General features: G+C 60.8%; 1 protein-coding gene across 1 annotated transcript in view; it reads left to right on the top strand.

The window, feature by feature from the left end:
* Positions 1-23343, top strand: part of CCDC6 (coiled-coil domain containing 6) — a 46664-nt gene that overhangs the window by 17298 nt on the left and 6023 nt on the right. Inside the window, exons 2-8 of the mRNA XM_051982620.1 lie at positions 2290-2439; positions 8896-9024; positions 14162-14265; positions 14843-15003; positions 15954-16110; positions 17288-17388; positions 23181-23305. Of these exons, the coding sequence (XP_051838580.1) occupies positions 2290-2439; positions 8896-9024; positions 14162-14265; positions 14843-15003; positions 15954-16110; positions 17288-17388; positions 23181-23305 (927 nt within the window). The remainder of the gene's footprint in view (positions 1-2289; positions 2440-8895; positions 9025-14161; positions 14266-14842; positions 15004-15953; positions 16111-17287; positions 17389-23180; positions 23306-23343) is intronic.

The following is a 23343-nucleotide window of genomic DNA, read 5'->3' on the forward strand; positions in this document are numbered from 1 at the left end:
CAGCCCGGGGCTGTAGCCGGAGCACTGGATGGCGAGACAGAGCACTGGGTTCAAAGCCTCGCCCTGGTCTTTAGGAGAGGGAGTCGGGGGCTCTGGGGAGCCACTGAGAGGGGAGAATCCCAGCGAGGGGCCGGCCCCGGGCAGTCCCATTGGGAAGGGCCGAAGCCCCAGGAACGCATTGAAGACAAAGGGGCTCTGAGAGGAGGCGCGGCCGGCTGCTGGAAGCACCGGGCCTGGAGTTAGGAAGGCCACTTCAAGGCCTGCTTCTGGGGCCCTGGGCCAGTCCTGCGGCCAGCCTGTCTGCCCAGCCGGGTCAGGGAAGGGAGCCTCCCTCCCTCCTGCCCCAGAACCCTCAGTGGGGCTCCGGGCAGAGGCTGGCCTGCCAGGCCACACAGACTCCCTTCGCTCAGACATTTCTGGGTCAGTGAAACTGTAGCCTCGGCTGGTGGCTGGGGAGAAACCCAGCTGACCGGCCCGTGCGGACCACGCCGGGAGCGCGCGCGCTCATGGGATCCTCACAGCCACATTGGGACACTTTATCCCCATTTTACTTCCCCAAATCCTGAGGCTTCCAAGGGAAGTGACGGGACCCGACTGGTCAGTCAGCCAGTTAAGGAGCCCTGGGCTTCATGCCGGGCCTGTCTGGGGAGGCCCCCACGGTCCTCCCCTCGGGGAGCTTCCCGTTTCCGTGCTCCAGCTGTGGACACACAGGACTGGACGGGAACCAATTGACGATCATTGGAGGGAAGGCCTTGGCCCTCCGGAGGCCTGGGGACGGCTTCTCAGAGAGAAGGGGCCTCCGAGAGACGGCGGGAGGTGCCCAGAGGAAGTGACCGTGAGTGGGGGGGAGGCCGGCATGAGTGAGGGGAGGGTGGAGGCCAGGCTCGGGACTTGTTCTGCTCAATCCCAGAGGCAGGACCAGGAGCAGTGGGGGGAGCGGAGGCGGTGTCGGGAGAACTTGCTGACGGGCGGCCTCCGAGACGGGATCGAGGCTTCTGGTTGTCTGGGTGGTTCCTTTCAGGTCCCTGTGGGAGCCGCCGCCCCGAGGCCTTTGGTGCCCCCGGTTCTCTGAATGACCCGAGTCTGTACCTGGTACATGTGATGTTCCTGAGTAATTGGGGGAAGTGACGGGGATGCTGGAGGGGAGAACCGGGAGGGGGAGTGCTCACCGCTGGATGGGGGGGAGCTGCCGGCCGTGGCCACGCGACTGCCCCGGATGCGCTTTCCCGAGGACCCTCGGGGCTCCCGAGGGCACCCGCTGCGGGCCTGGCATTAATGCCGCGGGTGGCAGCTAAAGGATGACTATTTCATCAGGGCTTAGTGCGTCCTCGTCCGCCATCACAGGGTCGGGCTGCTCAGCAGGGCAGGCGCTTCTGGAAGCTCCTTCAGCTTGATTCTAAACGCTGATCTTCGGAGAGACCGGTTTCCTAATTAGAAAAGGGCACAGGGCGGGATGTTGGACGACTAATGAACAGCAAGAAAATCAAGGTTTTGCTCACGTAGAAACCTAATTAATGAACGATTGGGGGAGACGTCGGCTTTTTCCTTCCTGGGGTTTTCCTTTAATATGAAAGGAAGTTTGGTCCGCGACCTGGGACATGGGATTCAGAAGGCCGGGCTCACAGACTCGGTGCGCGTCACCCGGGGCCGTAGTCTCTCTGCGGGGCCTGCTCTCCTTTTTGTTATTTTTTAATGAGGACGTTGGAAAACGCCCACAGACGAATATTTTCATAAAGAACAGAAGGCAATCCTGGGAATTTCTTTTATGGACAGTTTTTGAAAAGATAACCTAGATTTATGTATTTTTTACTTATTTATTTATTGCTGAGGCAGTTGGGGTTCAGTGACTTGCCGGGGGTCACAGCCAGGACGTGTTAAGTGTCTGAGGCCAGATTTGAACTCGGGTCCTCCTGACTTCAGAGCTGGCGCTCCAGCCACGGCGCCCCCTCGCGGCCCCTGTAAGTTAGATTTAACATGGCTATATCTCAGGGAGAATTTCTAACCGGAATTAGGACTTCTCTCATCGGGGGGACGTATCCTGGTACTAACGTGAACGGGGCCGTAACCGTGAATCGGTTTGTAGTCGGGCTTGTGATGAGGTGGAGGCCTGACTGTGCCGAGGAGCGCTTGCCATTGTCCGACGCGTATTTGCCAAAGACTGACCGGGGGGGCCCTCTGCAGCCCCCGGGGGTGAGCGGGAGCCACACAGACATTCCCATGAGATGGAGGCCCCTCCCCTTCCTTTGGCAGGTTCCGCTTCCTTTATCTTCTGTCTCTTCTGTTTTCCAGCAAGCCAGGGCCGAGCAGGAGGAGGAGTTCATCAGCAACACCTTGTTCAAGAAGATCCAGGCCTTGCAGAAGGAGAAGGAGACGCTGGCCGTGAACTACGAGAAGGAAGAGGAGTTCCTCACTAACGAGCTCTCCAGAAAACTGATGCAGGTAAATCAGCCACCCTCTCCCGGGAAGGCTGGTCCAGGTGAAGAGGGGGAGGGGGAGGAAGGGGGAGCAAGGAGGGGGAGGCTCCTTCCAGGTCGGGATGACTCGGATGAAACCCACAGCGGCGGGCGGCGCTCCTGCTGTAGTTCAGGGGCTTCTCTGTTGCCGTGGGATCAGCCTTTGCTTTTTACAGACATTTTCCTTAAAATTCTGTTAGAGTTGTGGCAGTGGGCAAGAGTCAGTAGGTGGGTCCCGCCCTCGGCCCCCAGGATCCCGGCTCTCTGAGGATGGCGCGTTCCCAGCCGCCCTCTCTGCGGCGGCAGGAAACCAGAGATGTGAGGCCGGCCGCCATGTCCCAACGAAGGCCGGGATTCAGGGCGTCCCGGTTACTTTTCTCAATGACGACCGTTCCTAGACAGGGCGGTCAGCCTGAGGAAGGGGCGGATGAGGTCTGGAGAAGCCAGAGAAACGTCCCAAGAAGCATCGTTAGGAGCGGCTGCGGGGCCGGGCAGACCGCCTGCAGAAGCCCGGGCCCGGGGAGTGACGGCCCTCTGAAGCGAGGGCCTCCTGCAGCTGGCACCCACCCCCAGGCCTCCCGCCCTCGGCCGGCCGCTGCCCCGGGTCGTAGGGTCAGGACTCGCCGGCTCGTGGAGGGGAGCAGGAGGGCAGAGGAGAGCCTCGGGGGCTTCCCTGATTGGTGGGCCTGAAAAATCGGCTTCCTCTTGGTAATGGGCTCGGGCTCCTTCCTGGGAGTCCAGATGTTCGTCGGGTTTTTCCTCCGTGCAAATGAAGGCATTGCAGAGCCTTTTGGGACGGAGGGAGCTGCATGTCAGAGCAGAAACGGAGGCAAGGAGGAAGAGAAGCCGGGTTTTTCCTTAACGGGGAAAATCGCAGCCCTGACAGGGAATGCCACAGAACGGATCATGTCCTGCAGAGGACGGGGGACCCCCGCCTCTCGCCACACGCCGGAGAGCAAGCGAAGGGGCTTTAGCACCGGGGACTCTCCGGGGAGGCTCCGGCTTCCTCTTCGCGACTCCTGAGATTTGCTCCTGGCCCTGCGCCGGTTTGCCAGAGTGTGATCTCCTTGAGGGCAGGGCCTCGGACCCCCAGGAACACGCCCGGCCCCTCCCGGCCCAGGATGGGCTCCTGACACGCCAACCCCAAGTAAACCAAAGCAGAGTCGGAGGCCCTGGGGGCAGAGGCGGTCAGACCCACCGGGCCTTCCTGGGTGCGGAGCTCGGCCCATGCTGCGTGATCAGGAGGGACAGAGCCAGGACCCGGACCCGGACTCTCCGCCTCGTCCCACCCCACCGCGCGCCCCACACGTTTGCTGGGGGTTAAGGACTGTCCCAGTTAAGCGGGTTAGGAATGTGGGAGGGGAGGGATTTACTCTCATCTCCCCGACGTGAGTCCTCCATGAGGGGAGACCGGGGCGGCCACGATGGCGTTCGGGGGCCCCCTCACGGCTTTGGGGCCGGCCCTCGTCGCGTCTCCCGTCTGGAATCGGTGACGTTCCCGAGGCAGCCGCTGCTTCCCCACACCCAGAAGTCCTCGGTCCGTTCTGTTTGTTCCTTCACTGGTGGCTTTCCGCTTTCACTTTGGGGAGACGTGGAGTCTCCTTCCCTCCCGAGACGGGCCCGAGCTGGGGGACTGCAGTGTGTCCGGCAGTCACTGGGGACCCCACGGGCTTCCGGGACTTTTGTGGATGAGAAACGAGAACCTTCGTATCGACACGAAACTACTCGGAGCCTGAGACTGGAGCCCGGGGGCCGCTGCCTTCTACGTCCTGCCGCGAGCATCTCGCCGAGAAGCCGTCCCGACGTTGGCGTGCCTCGTCCGTGGGGAAGATCCGAGCTGGGGTTTTCCGGGCTGTCCTCGGAGAGGGACGGGGAGGGAGGCTCTGTCCCTTTTCCCAGTTGCCCGAGGCTCCGGGCTGAAAGGCAGAACAGCAGATCCCAGGCCTGTGGGCAGACAGGTTCTTCCGGCCGTGGGGTACGACCTCTCCCCTCCTCTCGGCCCAGAGCTTCCCAGGAGCGTGTGGGCCAAGGAGGCAGGCTGGGCGGGGGGCTTGTGGGGGCGTTTGTCAAGTGTCTCCTCGGGGCTGCGCCCCGGCTTATACACCAAAAATGAGGTTCTCTTCTACGGGGGAGGCGCAGGATCCTGGGTTCGAGTCGTGGCCCTAGATTTTGGTCATGTGGCTGGGTCTCTAAAATAAGGGGCGGGATCTGGGGTGTCTGAGATCCCTTCTAGCTCTGAGCCCGGGATCCCAGGAACCGGCCATTTCTCTCCACTGGTCTCCCCAGTTCCTCTGGGTTTCAAGAACGCCTGAGGAAGTTCTGGAAGGACCTCTGGAAGCGTCACGGCCGAGCCCCGTGTTGTGCAGGTCAAAGCACCTTCCTCCAAGAGGAAGCACGAAGATGTCCGGCTGCCTTCCTGCGCAATCAGCTGCTGTTAGAAGGGGGCAGAGATGGGGACGACCAAGGGCAACGGAGCCAAGAGGAAGCTGAGAAGAGCACAGCAATGGAGGACTAGGAGAAGGAGGACTAGGAGAAGGAGGACTGGGTGAAGGAGGACTAGGAGAAGGAGGACTGGGTGAAGGAGGACTAGGAGAAGGAGGACTGGGTGAAGGAGGACTGGGAGACGGAGGACTAGGAGGTGGGGGACCAGACCACAGAGGACCAGATGATGGAAGACTATGCGCCAGAGGACATGGTGATGGAAGATCTGGGGATCGTCCCTTGGGGCTGCTTTGTGGGCCTCCCCTGCCCTTCTTCAGTTTCCCTGATGGGGTCTCTCTTCTCCCCCTCCCCCCCGGCCATAAGTCCAGGTGCAGGGAACCTGCCAAAGCGCCCCCTCAGCAGCAGGCCGCCCCTTTGTAAGGGGCTCATTCTCACAGCTCCCCCTGAAGGCCCTTCCTGTGGCTGAGGAGTGGGGGCCGGACTAGCGCCCAGCGTCCGAGGGAAGGAGTTGGGGCGAGATCGTGTCCTCCTGGGGTACATGCCGCTGGAGCCTGATGAGCGTGGCCAGGAGCGAGGGCAGACGGTTTCGGGGGGGAGGGGCAGCTCAGGCCTCCGGCGGCTCAGGCCGGCTCCCCCGGCATCTCTCCGCCGCCGTCTGCTCCAGCCACTTTCCTGACATGACCCGGGCTGCTCGTTGCCCTGCTCGGAGCCGCTCCGCTTGAGAACCAGAAGAGACCTTGGGATGTGGCCAAAGACACTTCCTGCCATTCTCGCATTGGGGAAACTGAGGCAGAGAGGGGCAGTCAGCATGTATTAAGTGCCTTCTGTGTGCCCGACAGAAGCAGAGGGAGGACAGTCTGTGCCCCGAGGAGCTCTCCTGAGCCAAAGTGGCCCGAGGTGGGGGTCGAGTGCCAGGGAGGCCGGGCCCCAGAAGATCCTGCCTCAGACTCTTGCTGCCTGAGGCCTCTGGCCCTCTTCAGCGGCCTTTGCAGGCCCTTTCATCTAGAATGTTGTGAACATGCATTTATTTGGCACCCACAGCGTACCAGGTGTCTGTATACAAAGAAGGGAACCGAGCAGCTACTGCCCTCCCTGAGCTTCCCTTCCCTTGGGGTGTCGGACACCCATGGTCATGGGTCAGCTCCAGCAGCTGTGTGGGGAGGGGGCTCAGGGCGGCCCCAAAGCCAAGCTCGGAAGAAGACTCCTAGGGGTGCCAACAGCAGGAGCCCCGGAGTGTGCCCCGGGCCCCGAGGACAGGCCGCCCGGGCCCGCTTTGGCTCGGCACAGAGGGCATCGGTCTGTGGAGAGGGGCTCCCCGCCGCGCCGGGAAGAGCTTCAGATGCCGGGCAGAGGAGCCGGGCTGGGGCACCAGACTCCAAGGGCACCAGGGTCAGGCTGGAGGGAGGAGGCTGGGCTGCAGGTCACCCAGGCCAGAACTCGTGCCCACGTCCCTCCCTTCCCACGCCACCCTGTCCCTTCTCTCCTCGGGCAGCAGGCGTCGATCAGTCCCTCCCCGTGTGCCCGGTGCCAGCTCTGTCCCGAGGGGCCGCGGCGCCCCTGATGCTTCTGTGCGAGCAGCGCGGGCCCGGGCGCCCTCACGGCCTCCGAGTCGTTTTCAGTCTGACCGTCTCGGAACTTGGTCCTCGAGCTCGAGAAGCGCCGCGTACGGGGGTCCTGGCGGGCGGACGATGACGGCCACGTGTGGATGTGGGCTGTCACGTGGCTGTTTTAGCTGCACGGCCTTCGACCTCCCGGCAGCACTCGGCTTTGACAGACCCAGAGGAGAAGTCCCGGCGTCCCTTTCTAGGGAGGGAGACCGGAGCTTGCCCAGATCCGTGCGCCCCGCCGCCCCGCTTGGTCACTGCCCCCTCAGAAACGGGCTCCGGGCACAGTCAGGAAGCACCTTGGGACGCTCCAGGTCAGGAAGCCGCGTGTTCCTGGGGGGGTGGGGAGCGTCTCCTACAGGAAGCCCCCACCTCTCATCTGGTGCCATTTGGACTGGATCTTCTCCATCAAGACCCTGACAGGAGCTCCTGGGCAGGTGGCTCTGTCCGGTACGTGTCGGGCTCTGGGCAGAGAAGGCGGCCCCGCCGAGGAGCGTGGCCCCCACTGTGGAGGAGCCACTCCCCGGCTGCCAGCCCCCGGCTCGGGGCACCCACGGGAGCAGCGGCTCCTGGCCCCCGGGGCAGCGCTCATCCTGCCGCAGGCCCGTGATTGGCGCCGCGTTCCTCTGTGTCGTCACAGCCCGAGAGGCGGGGCTGGCCTGGAGTGAGGGGCTCCCGGTCTGTGTCCTTGTGTCCCAGCCCCCGCAGGGCCCAGTAGGCCCCTTGTAAGCGCTGGCTCAGCCTGGATGGGGCCGAGGGAGGCCCTCGGAAGCGTCCAGGAGGCGGCACATCCGCCGTTGGGCCTGGGGGCAGCAGTGGCCCTGTCGCCCCCCACCCCGGAAGGACCCTAATGACGAGGAGGCTCGGCTCTCTGGGGATCCCAGTGCCGGCCAGCGGAGCTCCCCATGGCTGTGGGTGAGGGGTGGGGGAGCTCCCTTTGGTCCCTCTGGCTGTCACACCTGGCTGTTGCTTAGTGCTCTCCGCCTCGTTCCCTGCCCGTTCTGATCCCGGCCGCCCGGCTCCCAGCGGGGAGTCTCCCGTCCCTGCCTCGCTCTGGGAAGGAGCGCGCTGTTTCTCGCCTTCGGTGCCCAGGCCAGACCCGACTGCGCATTTGGGAGGCTCAGGGCCGCCTCGCTTCGGTCCCACAATCTGGGTTCTTCCCGCGATCCGGGCTCTCCTGAGTCCAAACCAAGCCGGACGGCCCGGCCCTGATCCGGTGCCGGCCACGCGGGAGGCGTCTGCCCAAAGGCCTGGGGACGTGTCGGCGGATTTCGCCGGGACCTCATGGGCTGGAGCCCCCCCACCTACCTCCCCCGTGCAGCTCCCGGCCCTCGGGGTCCCGTGGCCAGGCCGGGGCCTTGCTGCCTGAGCCTCTCAGACGCTCGTGGCTTCCAGGCGTGGATGCTGAAGGGCCGGCTGCTGCTGGGAAGGCCTCCGGGGCTGGGTGAGCCGCAACTGGCATCAAATGACGCTCTCTTTTTGGGAAGCGCCTTGGTGAGGGAAGGGCGGCTCGCCAGGGCAGAGGAGTCGGGGGCCTCAGTGACCACCCGCGGGGGCATAAAGGAGCCCGACTGTATTCTGGCGCAGTCACCAGAACATTTCAAAGACACAGGCAGCGGGTGAGGAGCCCCAGGAGCCTCCCGAGAAGGCTCTTGGCTTCCAGCCTCTCTCCAGACCCTTGGGAGCGCCCAGACTGACCTTTCTCCCGCCCGGGCTCCGGGCTAGACCTTGTAGACACAACATGGTGGGTGAGCTCCCCCCTCCCCCCCAGCCCTGCGGGATGGTCTCCCCTTTGCTCGGCTCCCCTCCAGTTGTGTGCGCTCTAGCCTGGGGGCTTCTGGGACTCGGCCGGGCCCTCAGAGCCACCGCAGGATGTGCAGGGTGAGCACTCCTGAGATTCAGCGCCACCTGCTGACGTCGGTGGGATTCTGGGCCTTCTTCCCCTCAGGCCGTGCTGACCTGGCCCAGAGGAGAAGCAAGGGCCGAGGCCGGGCCTCCCGAAGGCTGCTTCAGCCTCCTCGCCACCGGGGATGTGGCTTTTATTAGGACATTGCCAGACCGGGTCAATTTTTATTTTTAAAATAAACTTTTTATTTTCAAAACTCACACAGATAATTTTCAGCGCTCCCCCCCCCCTTGCAAAACCTCGTGTCCCACATTTTTCTCCCTGCTCCCCCCAACTCCCCTCCGCCAGACAGCAAGTGACCCAGCACTTTAAGCACGGTTTGTGTTGAGAATCAGTGCTCTCCCTTAGGGCCTGGATCCACGACGAGGGGCTGGGGGCCGAGGGGCTGGGGGCCGAGGGGGGCGGAGCGGCGTCCCGGGGACGGGGGGTGCGGGCCCGGGCCCTGCCCTCGTACCTCACGCCTGCCTCCCTTTGCTTTTCCCGTGTTCAGCTGCAGCATGAGAAGGCAGAGCTGGAGCAGCACCTGGAGCAGGAGCAGGAGTTCCAGGTCAATAAACTGATGAAGAAAATCAAGAAGCTGGAGAACGACACCATCTCGAAACAGCTCACGCTGGAGCAGGTAGGCTGCCCGGGCCCCCTGCTCCTCCCTCAGGGAGGCTGCTTCTTGTGGCTCCGGGTTAGGAAAGGGCTCGGCCCCTGGATCGGACCAGCCGGCTCCTGTTACAGCATCTGGAACCGCTGGATTCTAGAGACCCCAGGGAGGAGTTGGGGGCCTCCGTTGTCAGGTGCCCTGGTGGGAAAGGCTTCCCAGGATTCCCCCTTCTCTTGGGAGGGCTGGTTAAATTTGCATCCAAAGGACCTGGGGCTTTTAGCGAACTGGAAGCTCAGTGCATTTACCATGTGACAATACACCCCCTCCTTCACAAACCCCCCCAAACCCCACAACTGATCCTGGAAGATTCAAAATAGAATCGAGCTCAGGGGCCTGCGGAAACGGAGCCGTTCTCTGCGGCTCACGCAGCAAGGGGCCGGACCCCTTTTGCTTGAAGAGCTCATTCAGGGCGATTCACCAATTCCATTTTAATTTTTTAAACTTTTGTAGTATCTCATTTTCCCAAACACCCGTCAAGAGAGTTTTCAACATACATTTTGTAAGACTTTGTGCTCCTCGTTTTCCTCCTTCCTCCCCAAGACGCCAAGCAGTCTGGATGGAGCTTAAACTTGGGCAGTTCTAGACACTGAGAATAATCGGATCAAAAGAAAAAAGACTCCGAGAAAAAAAGAAATAAGAGAGGAAAAAGGGGAACGTGCCAGGGATCCCCACTCGGCCCCCACAGGCCCCTCTCGGGGCACACGGCTCTGTCGCTTACTGGAACCGGCCCGAGTCGCTCGCTAGTGACAAGAGCCACGTCTGTCACAATTGTATGATCTGGTCGTTGCCGTGTACGGTGATCTCCTGGCCCTGCTCGTTTCCCTCAGCATCGGTTCCTGCAAGTCCCTCCAGCCGCGCTGATAGCATCCTCCTGGTCATTTCTTACAGAACAGTCATATTCCGTAATAGAACCCTCCCCCGGCTGACAGGCATCCCCTCAGTCTCCAGCTTCTGGCCACCACAAAGGGGCTGCCACAGACTCCTGCACACGTGGGGCCCCGTCCCTCCTTTAGGCTCTCTTTGGGACACAGGCCCAGCGGTGAGACTGCCGGATCCCAGGGGATGCACGGGCCCCTTGGGCCTAGGTCCGAACTGCAGAGCTCACGCCCCCGGGGGAGACGACGGGCCAGTGACTGCTGTGGGCAGACTCAGCCGGACATAATCGGCAGGGGCTACGTGGGGGGGAGCCGACGTGTCCCAGAGCCAGCCTGTGTCAGAGGCAGGGCCTGAGCCCCCTTTTTAGGCCCCAAGGCCCGCCCTCCCCTGGGTGTTTGCAGACCCTGTTGTGTGTTTAATGCCCAAGTTTTCTGTAAGGAAAGAGCATGAAACATTGTGGTTGCCCTGGTGTGCCCGGGCATCTGTGGGAGAGAGGGACGGACGGACGGACGGACAGACAGATGCCGCCTCTGTCCTGGCTCATCTAAAGAGTCCTGGGATGTTAATGGAGGCTGACGTCGTCTTTTTCTGTGAGTCCCCAAAGTCAGAGAAGAGCAGATGCCGGCGGAGGCGGCCGCAGCATGCGGGGCCCGGGAGTGGGGCGGCCGCGGCGTGCGGGGCCCGGGAGCTGTCCGTTGGCCTTTGCCAGGCCAGGAATCAGAGCCGAGGGTCGCGTCTGCGGCGCTCTGCCGGGGCTGCCCCTCCCATGTCTCCTTTGGGTGGGTTCTGTCTATTTATCCAGGATAAGTCTAGTGTGTGGGTGGTGGTGGTTGGGCACGATTGCCACTGGGCTCGGGCCAAGGCCTGGCACAGGCGGGGTAAGCACTGCCTCGGTGCTCAGGGACTGTCCTCTGTAGCCACTTGAAGACAGCAAAGAACAGGACTTTCCCAGGGGCGACAACTTTCGGGAGAAGATCTCCTCAAGGAAGGCTTCAGCCGGGGCCTCCCTGAGCCTGTGGCACTGAAAGAGCCCGGGTCAGGAGGTGGAGGGCCCCGAGCTGCCCTCTGTGTGGCCTTGGGCGCCATTCCGGCTCTCTGGGCCTTCCTCCGTCCCTTCCCCAGAGGAGCAAGTTGGAGCAGAGATCGCGAGACGTCCCCTGTTTGAAGCCCACGGCCTGCCCGGCCTGCCCAGCGAGTCGGGGGCAGCGGCCTGCAGCTGGCACCCCCCCGCCCTCATGGCCCCGGCCTGGGGCACATACGGGCTGCCCACCCCGAGCCCTCGCTCAGAAAAGAGATGATTTAGGGGCACGGGATTATATAGTGTGCCAGGGTCACATGGTGGAGAATTAGAACCACAGAGAGAGACAGAGACAGGGACAGAGGGAGGGAGAGGGAGGAAGGAGGACTTGTCTTTGTTGCTGCTGCTTCTCTTGGTCCCTGACTTACAGCATTTACAACATTCAGCCGGGGAAGGTCCCTGGGACCAGAGAGAGTGGGGCTCCCCGGACCCAGCAAAGGGAACTCTTGTCCCTCAGCTCCTTTCTAAAACTCCCGAGGCCGCCTTTTTTGCCTCAGAACACACTCTGGGCCATTGGGGTTCTCCTTGGGCTTGGCCAGATGGCGCCCTCTGCCCCCGCCTCACAGGAGCCCGGCCCCAGCACGGCGTGACGCGGGGAGGAGGCTGCTTTGGCCCCCCCAGCAGTCGCCGAGGCCAGAACGGGCTGAGGAAGGAGCGGTCCTTGAGATGTCAGAATGGCCTGAGATGGCCTTGGGCAGGGGCAGCCGGGGGGCCTCCCTGACCTCCGAGCGGGCCCTGGAAGGTCCTCTCTTGTTCGGCTGACTTTACGTTGGGGGTTGGGGCCCGAGCTTCTGAGGCAAAGTGACAGGTGCAGGAGGTGCAGAGGGCCAGGCCAGGCTGCTTCCTCCTCGAGGGTTTCCCGGGCGGGTGCTTGGCCCTCCCTCGCTTGGCTGGTGTCTCCCACAGCGCTTCTTGCCCCGAGCCATGGTGGGTGCTGGGGGTACCAGCCCAGGCTCCCCCACGGGGCCTCTCTGGGCCATCCCTATTGGCAGCGCACATTTAGGGTGGCTCGTTTTTCCGGGTCTGTGACGGCCCCAGCTTAAGGAACTCCCAGTGTGGACCCTCCCCTGCACAGACTATACATACATACATACATATACATATACATATTACGTTAAAGTTCTTTATTTACAAAATATGTGCGTGGGTAATTTTCCAACGTTGACCCTCGCAAAGCCTTCTGTTCCAGATTTTCCCCTCCTCCCCACCCCCTCCCCTAGCTGGCAGGCAGTCCCATGCATGTTAAATATGTTGAAATACATGTTAGACCCAATATATGTGTGCATCTTTATACAGTTCTCTTGTTGCACAAGAAAACTCAGATCAAAAAGGAAAAAAAAACTGAGGAAGAAAACAAATGCAAAGAAAACAGAAGCAAGAACAGCAGGAGTGAGAAGGCCATGTTGTGGCCCACACTGGGCTCCCGCGGGCCTCTCTCTGGGTGTGGACGGCTCTCTCCATCCCTGCACAAGCGGCTGCTCTGAACCCTCAGTCGGGGAGCCACGTCCGTCAGAATCGATCCGTTTCTTGGAGTACCCGGAGGTCGAGGGATTTGTCCGAGAACGGACACTGAGGAGCCTTGGAGGCGGGCCTCGGATCCAGACTCCAGAGCCGGCTCCGTCTCTGCCAAGCCAGGGGCGCCCCCGGAGCCACAGCCGAGGGTCCCTGCGGGCTCGGCGACGGTTCTGAGTTCTGCCGGACTCGTACTCCCCAGAGCCGCTTTGATCTGGCTCTCGCGCTGCCCTCCATCGGCGCCGTCCGGCCCCGGCAGCTGGCAGAGGACTAGCTTTTGAAACGGCCGAAGCAGAAGGGCTGCATTCTAGCCAGAGACTAGCGGGGAATCAAAGTGTCGTTCTCCTCACATTTATAGAGACCCCCCAGCCCACTCTCCGTCCCCCCAAAGTCGGTGCTGATCCTGCAGAAGGGCCTGACCTCGGGGTGAATACTGTGTGTCTGTACATGTGGGCGCACATGTGCGTGTTTTCTCTTTGATTTTCGCAAATTTTCAAGATTTTCCCCAATTTTAGATTCACTTTTAAAAATCCCAATTCCTAATTCTCTCCTCCCCCCACCCCTTGTGAAGACAAGCAGGAGTGGGGCAGATCACACAAGGGAAGTCTTGCAAACACGTGTCCATGTTATCCATGTCACAAAGAAAGTGTGTTTTCTCGTGTGGAAACGTGAGGCTCCTTAGGGTCCTCGCCGTCTCTGGGCCGGACAGACCCGGCCCAGCTTGGGGGCCCTGAGTGTGAAAGAGGGTGATTGTGTAAAGTGATCTCCCTAGCCCGGCTTCCCCTCGGGGCTTCTGTTTGTCCCCATGGGGGGCTTCCTGGCAGCCCGGGGGGCTTCCAGCCTCAGGATGCTCCCTCTGACCCTCAGGAGCTGCAGGTGCTGGGCCCGTCCCAGGCCCTTCCTTAGCCCCTGTTTTCTCATCTGTACAGTGGGGACAATGGTGTCTGTTCCCTTTGTAGAGGTATGAGTTGTCATCCCTGTGAGCATCATCCCCAGACTAGGAGCAGCCTTGCTTCTCGGTTCATTTAGTTTGTCTCGGATTCTCTCGTTTTCAGGGGCATCGGCTCGATTACCGGGGGTCAGTGGCCCGCCCGTCCCAGCCGGCACCGATGGGTTCGGTCTCCCAGGGCCGCCCATCCCAGCCGGCACTGCCCCCTTCCTGACACCGTCCACCCTTTACAGCAGGGGTGCGCGGGGTGGGAGACGGGAAGCAGGATGCCCTTGTGGTCTTGTGGAGTCGGGTCTTTCTCCTGGACCAGCCCTCTGTCCACTTGCTGTCCCCGCCCCTAGAGAGCCTGACTGGGACCAGAGGACGCCAAGTGCCGGCTTTTTTGGCAGACAAGGCCCACGTGGCATCTGCAGCCTGGCCGGAGTGACGGCCCGGACCACGACAGGGACCCTGCCTGGCTGGGGAAAGCCCGTGTCCTGAGAGTTGAATGGGGCGGGGAGGAATATTCCTATTTCAGGCAGTAATTAGGGACAGGTCTGAGGGCCCCGTGCAGAGCTCCAGGGAGCCGGCGAAGTGACCGGGGCTGCCGGAGTCCGTGTCCTGCCGGAGTCCGTGTCCTGCCGGAGTCCGTGTCCTGCCGGAGTCCGTGTCCTGCCGCTCTCATTCCCGCTGTCTTCCTCTTCCTTCAGCTACGGCGGGAGAAGATCGACCTGGAAAACACATTGGAACAAGAGCAGGAGGCGCTGGTCAATCGTCTCTGGAAGAGGATGGACAAACTGGAGGCCGAGAAACGGTGGGTGTGGGCCACGGCGGGGGGCGGGGGGCAGGGCCCGCTTTTGATTCCCGGGCCCCCGCAGGACCTTTCCCAGAGAGCTCAGCTCTTCTTCCCCACTCGGCTTAGTGAAGGGCTGCCATCTTTGCAGTTCCCCAGGCTCCCGTCTCCCTAAGCTCCTGCCCCTCAGCCCCGACGTCCAGCCAAGGGGAAGCCCTCACCAGTTCTCTCCTCCCTTCCCGTGGCTGTGCCCCGTAGCCTTCTCCTGGGCTGTTGCGCCCCCTCCTCATTGATCCTCCACCTCTGGCGTCTCCCCCTTACCACATAGCGAATAGAACGATCCTCCAGAAAGACCTGGAGTGGGAGACCAGGGTCTGAGAGATCAGGAAGGGGCTGCGGCTCGCCAGAAGGTGCCAGACAAGGCGGGCACACACGTGGTCCGGCGTCCCCGGCCTGGGGGAGCGGACCTGGAGGCTCCTCAAGGAGGACGCTGGGGAGGGGGGAGGGGGTCCTGCCGCTTGGGCCCGCTGCGCCGGCTCCTGCGCCCGCGCGCCGTCTGGGAAAGTGCCTTCATCCGTGGCTTCGGTTTCCCGTGCAGAATCTTGCAGGAGAAATTGGACCAGCCCGTCTCGGCGCCCCCGTCGCCCCGGGACATCTCCATGGAGATCGACTCTCCGGAAAACATGATGCGGCACATCCGGTTTTTAAAGAACGAGGTGGAGAGACTGAAGAAGCAGCTGCGGGCCGCCCAGCTACAGCGTAAGCGTCTCCTTCGGGACGGGCCCGCCTCGTCCTCCTCGGGGGGCCCCGAGCCTCCCCACTCTGCACCGAGCTCGGGTCCCCTTTCCAGGCGGGGAGGCCCCCGGGCCGGCCCCGCTTCCTGACCTCAGCCCCCTGCCCTGCTTGCCGGGCCCAGACTCGGAGCCCGCGGGGACCGTCTCTTTCTGCGGCCCATGAGCCCGGCAGGGGAGGGGCCACGCGAGGATTCCGCTCGTCCTGTGGCGCTGGGGGAGCCTCGGCCCTTCCACGCCGGGACACCCAGCTTAGCTGGCCCCCTCCCACCGTTGCCACAGGGCGCAGCGCCCTCCCTGAGAGCCGGGCAGGCCTGACAGGGCAGCTGGTGGCCGAGCGAGCCCTTGCCTGAAGCACCGCCCTGGGGCCCGAGGGAGGCTGGGAGCCCGGGACCCATGGCCGGCGGACGAGAGGCCCGAGAGGCCGGGGCTGCCCCGGGAGGAGCTCCCCGATGGGTCCCCGGCACAGGCAGACTCAAGTTGATCCCCTCCAACATGTGCTTCCTGACTTCCTCTTCGGTCACGTTTTCCCTCCTTCTCTAGTCTGTCTCCCCTTCTCCCTCCCCAGGGAGCGGCCCCTAAAAGCAGGTTCTTGGTGGCGGGTGGGGGTGAGGCAGTTGGGGTCACATGACTTGCCCAGGGTCACAGGGCCAGGCAGCGTCGGTCTCTGAGGGCGGATTTGGACCCTCCCGACCTCAGGCCGGCGCGCTCTCCTCTGGCCATCGAGGGTTGGGGAGCGAGCGGCCTCCTCGGTTTCCCCTGCGCTGTTGCCGAGGCGTCCGCAGCTCCTGAGGTTCAGGAAAGGGCCAAGGAAGCAGCGTGGCCCTGCCCCACCCCCGTGCCCCTCAGGCCCCGGGGGTCCCGTCCACGCTCTCCCCTCCTCGGCCCCTCCGAGCTGACCTGATGCCGCCCTTTCAGACTCGGAGAAGATGGCCCAGTATTTGGAGGAGGAGCGCCACATGCGGGAAGAGAACCTGCGGCTGCAGAGGAAGCTCCAGCGCGAGATGGAGCGGAGGGAGGCCCTCTGCCGGCAGCTCTCGGAGAGCGAGTCCAGCTTGGAGATGGACGACGAAAGGTGAGGACGGGCCTGGTCCTGCGTCCGGCTGCGCCACGGCCTCCTCGGAGTGGGGGAGGAGTGTCTTGTCAAGTCATGGGACACCGTCCCTTCCCCCCCAGACAGAGCAGGGGGGGCCCCGTGGGCTGTGGGGGGGACCCATCTGCAGGGGCCCCTTTGTGCTCGGTGCCCGTGGCTCAGAGCCCCAGTCCCCTCCGCTGCCCATCCAGAGATCCGCCGCCTTATAGAAATGTGTCCAGTAGCACCACCAGCCCCGGGATCCAGGTCCCATGGGGGGAGGGGCAGCAGTCCTCAGTTCCCGGGGGTAGGGGCCGCCCTGAAGGTCTCGAGCAAAGGTCAGGCGGTCATGTCTCCAGCATTAATTAGCGGCCTGCTGGATGCCGGGCCTGCGTGGGGTGCTGCCCATGTACGCGTAGCCTCCTCACAAGGAACTTTGCCCGTGGGGATGGGCAGCCAGGAGCCCCAAAGGAGATGCAGAAGTGAGTGCTGGGGGGCAGGGCAGCGGGAAAATGAAATGCCCTCCCCCGCCACAGCGGCATTCGGAAGCTCCGCCCCTTGCCGGCCTGTGCCCTCCCTGACGAGCGCCTGGCGCAGTGAGGGAGCTTCAGCCTGGCGAGAGCTCCCGCTCACTCGGGCCGGACCGTCCTGCCTCTGACCTCTGACCCCCTCAGTCCGGCAGACCCTTGGGGACTCCTTCCGAGAAGCAGCTGTCTGGGCTCGGCTCGGCCGGCGGCTCGCGGGCCTCCCTGACGGTGCCGCTGGGGGAGCTGTCCTCGCTCTGTCAGGTGGGGAACAGGCGCTCTCTAGCCAGGGGGGCGCAGAGGCGGGCAGTGCCCCTGCCCGGAGAGCTCATAGATCAGGGAGTTCCTGCCACTGTCAGCCCCCCCTCAGAGCCTAGAGCGGACTAGAGCCGCCTTTCCCCCGGAGAAGCTGCCCCTGGGCCCTGAGCAGCTCGGGCCGCCTGCCCGGGTCTCCGTGCTCTCTCTCCAGCCTGGAGCTCAGGCCGCACAGTGCCAGGGAGACTCTTGTTCTTGAATAACGATCCCGCTCTGCGGCCGCGGGCTCAGGGAGCGGCTCTCCCAGCCGTGGGCTCCGGCCCTGGGCCCTGGCTCGCGGGGCTTTGTGTCGGGGTTCTCGGGGCCCGGGCCCTCTGACGCCGCCTCCGCTTCTCTTGCAGGTATTTTAACGAGATGTCTGCCCAAGGCTTACGACCTCGCACTGTGTCCAGCCCGATCCCTTACACGCCTTCTCCCAGCTCCAGCAGGCCCATCTCACCGGGTGAGTGTCTCCTTCTGCCTTACACCCGCTGTGGGGCCAGGTGGGCAGGGGCACTGTCGGGGCAGGCCCTGGGGCCGGGGGCGGGGAGAGGGCTCTGGGGTGCTGGGCTGTCTCAGAGGCTCTTAAAGAGGGACCTCCCCCTCAGAGGGGGCCCTTTCCGGGCCTCCTGGACGTGCTCCCCCTTCACCTGAGCGGAGTCCCTCTGTCTGTGGCAGAGGCCGGGCTTCAGGCCCGGGGGCCTTGGTGTCCGTGTATCAGTAGACGTGACTTCCTTTGTAATCCGTGTACCTCATGCATTTGGAAACTCCCTTCTGACGAGGGTCCCAAAGGGCTGGACGCTGCTCGGGGGCGTGTCCCCTGCCTCATTGCTCTTCGGGGGCTTCTCTGGCGCCTGTTCTTTCTACCGTGCTTTGTGCCCCTGCAGGCAGAGACCCTTTTGGTACTTATGATTTGTGTGTGGCGGGGAGCCTGGCCTGGGGCTTGGGCCCGTGGCCATGTTTGCCTGGAGACCACCTCCGGTGAATGGGGTCCCTGTGAATGGCCCTTGACTCCATCGGGGGCCTCATGTGCAGTGACTGACCAAGGACTTTTCTGCCTCATGGTCCAAAGGAGGAAGTTGCAGGGCTTGGGGGCAGCCCATCAGGCCCGCGCTGAGGAGCTGGGCGCCAGTCCGAGCCTTCCCATTGTCACCCCCTTCTCTGCTTGCTGGGGGGATGATGGTGGCCGACCTTTAACACCCAGAGAAGGATCCGGGTCCCTTCTGAGTCCTCAGAAGACGCACACCCTGGGGCGGGGCTGGCGGCGAGCCCTCCTTTGGCCCACGTCCGTTATTCTTCCGGCGGGGCTGGGACCCCTGGCTCAGCCTGCGGAAGGCCTGGGAGAGTTAAAAGGCAGGGAGGTGCTGAGTGAGTCCAGTGCCTTTGTTGGAGAAATCCCCACTTCTGCCATTGTGATAGATAAAGACTGGAATCTTCTCCCTCCTCCCTCCCACCCCTGTGGTCTGGGGCTCAGACTGCAGCTGCCCAAAGCCGCTATCCATGAACGAGGCAGGACTCGGGTCCTTCGGGGCAGAAACCTGCTCCTTAACTCAGCCATCGAGGGTGCGCCTGCTGTGGGAGGGAGACATGGGCAGGCCACGGGAGGCGGGAGGGCGGGGAAGTTTGGACAAGGACAGCTCCCAGTCCCCTCGGAGCTTCCAGCGCTCCTGATGTGCTCCGTGACAGTGCTGCACAACAGCTCTACGATGGAGCTCCACGACAGCGTTCCATGACAGTACTCCACGATGGCACTCTGCAACAGCTCCATGATGGTGTTCCACGACAGTGCTCCACAATAGCTCTCTGCGACAGTGCTCCACAATGGCGCTCCACAACAGCTCCGTGACGGCTGGCCGAGCTCTGCCAGACCAGGCCCCTCCGCAGGGCCCCTCAAAGGCTGGCTTCTGGACCTTCCTACAGCCAGCTGTGTTCTGAGGATAGAATGGGAACTGGCAGGATGAGGATGAAGTGCCAGGCCTACAGGGCGCTGCAAGGAGAAGAGACAGACGGTCCCTGGAACACAGCTCCTGTCCTGGTGCAGGGGCCATGGGCAGAGGTCCCGGAGTCCGTTGGGGCAGCAGAGAAGCAGATGGAAATGCCTTTTGTCTCAGAAGTTCATTTCTGCGCAGAACCATCTGAACCTGGACAAGGCGGGAGGAGGGCTGGGGCCCCTGGGCTGGAAGCCTGGCTGTCCGTCCCATCAGTCTGTGGGGACGTGGGCAGGGGAGCTGCCTCCTGCCTTGGGGGGCCTTGCTCTGAAGTGGGACTGGCCGGCCCGCCCTGGCAGCGGCAGCTGGTGGGGAGAGCTGGTTCTGGGGGCCCTGCCGTCCCCACGACTCTTGGGTCTGAGGGAGAAGGCAGCCAACGCCGTCGGGCGCTCTGACCTTCCTGGCGGGGCCACCTCCTTGGGTGCCTGAGCCTCTGTGGGGCTGCTGGGACAGTCGGGTCAAGCACACAAGCCAGGGCTGTCATGCTCGGGGGGATTTTTATCTCAGTAGTTACTTTATGCGGCGGATTCTGGGACGGACTCGATGATCTGGGAAAACAGATGTTAGAGTGTGGAGGGGGAAACACGGCTGATCTTAGTCCCCGTATTGTGGCCCTGCTCTTGTTCGGGGCCAGCTCTGGCAGCAGTGAGCCATTCAGCCCCCGAGCTTCACTGTGCTCATCTCTTAGGAGGTCGGGCTCGGAAGGTCTCCGAGACCCCTTTCTGCCGACGGCCAAAGATCCATTGTTCATTTGTGTCTTAATATGTGACACCATGAGATTTGGCTCAAAGTTCTGTGTTGCTTTAAAAAAAATACTTCCGATCATACTCGCTGTGCAAATAAGGTTCCCCCCAGATTTCTTTCCATTCCTTCGCATACTTGTTATTCTGAGATTGCATTATATTATTCCTTTGCACAAAGTACCACAATTTATTGAACTATTCCTCTCTCATTTTAAAAATTCATTTTATTTTATCTTATTGTTTACTTTTATTTACTCATTGTGCTTATTTTATTACTATTTATTTTATTTTATTGAAAATATAAAATTAATTTATTTCAGTCCAAGTAATTTTGCTTTGAAAACTTTTGAGCCGATGGCTCTCCCTGTTGTGGTAATTATTTTCATCAACTTGATGAGTGAAGTGCTACCTCCAAGTTGTTTTAGTTTGCTTATCTTTGGTTAATCATTAACTTAAGCATCCTTTCAAATGATCATTTTTTTTTTTTTTTTTTTGCTTCTTAACAAACCCGTTCCTTGGCTTGTTCCTCACTTGGCTGACCTCACAGGCCGCAGGTTGTCTCTGAACTCTCCCGAAGGTTTTGGCTCTCCACGGCTCGGCATAGTGCCCAGCACACGGGCCGTGCTTAATCAATGGGCGTTGATTGATTAGGCAAGACCATTACAAGGCACAATAATGGTCTGACCACCAGACTTTAAAACAGCCACAAAACTCTGAGATAGGACAAAAAACAGAGAAAGCATCTAAATGGAGACACGGCTCGTTATGATGGAGTCATAGCGCGTTATGGTGGAGACACGGCTCATTATGATGGAGTCACGGCATGTTATGATGGAGTCACGGCACGTTATGATGGAATCACGGCGCGTTATGATGGAACCACGATGCGTTATGATGGAGTCACGGCGCGTTATGATGGAATCATGGCGCGTTATGATGGAGTCACGGCGTGTTATGATGGAGTCACGGCGCGTTATGATGGAGTCACGGCGCGTTATGATGGAGACACGGTGCGTTATGAAGGAGAGACGGCACGTTATGATGGAGACACGGTGTGTTATGATGGAGACACAGCTAATCAGAATAATATACAAAGAATAGGTGGCCAGCCAAAGCTAATAACTAATAATGAGGATACTGATAGTGCTTAGACATTAAGGTGATTCACAAGGATACCTGGAGAAAACAAAGACTGGGAAAAGCATTATTTACCCAAAGAACTTGGGAAATCTTAGCAATTTGCTAAGAAATGGACGTGGGATTCCGGTGAGGTGATAGATTCAAACCAAAACAATGGTGTATTTCAGTGACTTTTTCTATTCAGCAAACAGTAGAAATTTTCAGTGAGTAAGAGAAGTATTTGGTTTACATTAAAAACGATACTTTACAAGAAATAAATCTATTTAAGGGGCAGCTGGATGGCGCAGTGAATAGAGCACCAGCCCTGAAGTCAGGAGGACCCGAGTTTAAATCTGGCCTCAGACACAACTCATCCTGGCTGTGGGACCCTGGGCAAGTCGTCGCTTAACCCCACTTGCCTCAGGGAAAAGAAAAGAAAAGAAATAAATCCATTTGAAAAAGCAGCAGCGCACTGGTCAAAAAATATGTGGCGAATGCTAGATTTAAACCCCGAAGTGGAGACTTGACGTCCAAACTGGAGTTGCCTTTCAGTGGAGGATGTTAGAAAAACTTGGGTTTGGGGGATTTTTGTTTTATAGACATTTGGCATGGAGTGGATTGTGTTTCTCGGACCGCTTTGTTGTTTTGTTTGTTGGAGCCAAACACTTTCTAAGTGCTCTCATTGGCTTTAAGATACCAGGGGCTCATCCCCAATTATTGGAGAGATGATTATTGATCCTATGGGGTGTGTGAGTGTGTGTGTGAGAGAGAGTATGTGTGTGTGAGTGTGAGAGAGAGAGTGTGTGTGAGTGTGTGTATGTGTGCGTGAGTGTGTATGTGTGCGTGAGTGTGTGTATGTATGTGAGTGTGTGTGTGTGTGTGTGTGCGCGCGCGCGCTCACATTCAGGTATCGGGAAATTCAGAAGAAGGGTAGGTTTTGTGGAAAAGAGAATTACTTCTTTTTAAGACAGTTTAAAATGCCTGTGGGTTAAAACATCCCGCGGCAGTTGTGTCTGTGAGAGCAGAGCTCAGAAGAGAGACTGAGGCTCCTTGAGCTGAAGATCATTTGCCCAAGTTTTATGTTGCCAAGGCAGTAGAGAGCCACAGACGAGCCTGGGGGATACTGACAGTTAGGGTCACTTCTCCCTCGTGTCCTTGCCCGAGGGCAGCTTTGGACGCGGGTCCTCCCGACTCCAGGGCTCTCCCCGCTGCGCGCTCCGGCCGCTCCCACGGGATCCTGTGACGCGTTGGTTCTAACTCTGTGTTCGGGGTTGTCGGGGACGATTCCTTCTCTGAGATCTCCAGTGCTGCAAGCGCTCAGGTCAGGGCCTGGCCCCGGCCCCTCTTACTCATCTGTGTCAGTCAGTACCAGACCCCAGGAGAGAAGGTACTTGCGCAGCCTTAGGGCATCTCCTGCGTGTGGGTGAGCTTCTCAGCGCCCTCGTGCAGACGAGCTTCATTCCAAATGCAGTTAGGAGCCAAGAGGGAAGGCAGAAACGGGCCCAGAGATGAGGGCTCCACACGCGTGTGAGCCCCTGTCCCAGAAGCCTCAGACCTCGCCTTGTCCAGTTCCTGGCCTGGCGCCAGCCATCCCCCCCTGGAGAAGAGGGCCTGGGAGGACCCGGCCCTCGAAGCTTTCTGATGGGCCCAGGCTCAGGCAGACCGTCTGAACATCAGGGGAATTCGGAGTTTCCCAGTTTGAATCTGGTCATAAAGGAGCTTCTGACTCGTCCTGGGATCAGCGGGGATGTCTGTCCCCCAGCAGCTGGCGACTCCTTTGAGGAAAGCTGGGTTGCCTCATCTGGTGCTCCCCATGAGAATGAATTCCCCATCCCCTCCAGGTGCTCCCCATGACAGCAAGTCCCCTGTGAGAGTGAGTCCCCCGTCCCCACCGGGTGCTCCCCATGAGAGCAAGTTGCCCTCATCCCTAAGTGGTGACTCGGGCTGTCGGGTCTAGGCTCTTGTCCCCGTCACTCTGACGTGGGTTCAGGTGAACCAAGAAAGAAGGGGAGGGTCATGGCGACCGCTGTTGGGCGTTTTATGAGTTTTTTCCTTTTAGGCTCCCCTTGATCCTAATGACTGATTCCTTCTGGAATTCCTTTTGGGGGTGGAGTTCCCAGTAGTTGATTCTGTGATGGCGGCATGTTCCCCACTAGCCATCTCCGGACCCGTCACTTCCTCGGACCGATCCTGCCTCCCACACAGCTGTCAGCCTTTCTCCCTTCCCTTCTTTCTCAGTTCTCCGGCCTTGGCGCAGGCCCCGTGTCCGCGACGTCCCTCCTCCTCGGTGGGCTTCTTGCTTTCCGTCTCCTTGGCCCTTGGGGCTCTGGCAGGCTCCCTGCGCCTCGAGGGCCGGCCGAGCGGGCACCCGGGATGACGTCCGTGTCCTTTGTGTTTCGTCTCAGGTCTGTCGTACACAAGTCACACGGTCGGCTTCACGCCCCCGACGTCGCTGACCCGAGCCGGAATGTCTTACTACAACTCCCCTGGACTCCATGTGCAGCACATGGGAGCCTCCCACGGGATCACAGTGAGTATCCTGGGGCCCAATGGGCCTTTTGTGGCTTC

This window comes from Antechinus flavipes, chromosome 2 (genome assembly GCF_016432865.1).
Source record: "Antechinus flavipes isolate AdamAnt ecotype Samford, QLD, Australia chromosome 2, AdamAnt_v2, whole genome shotgun sequence".
Classification (NCBI taxonomy): Eukaryota; Metazoa; Chordata; class Mammalia; order Dasyuromorphia; family Dasyuridae; genus Antechinus; species Antechinus flavipes.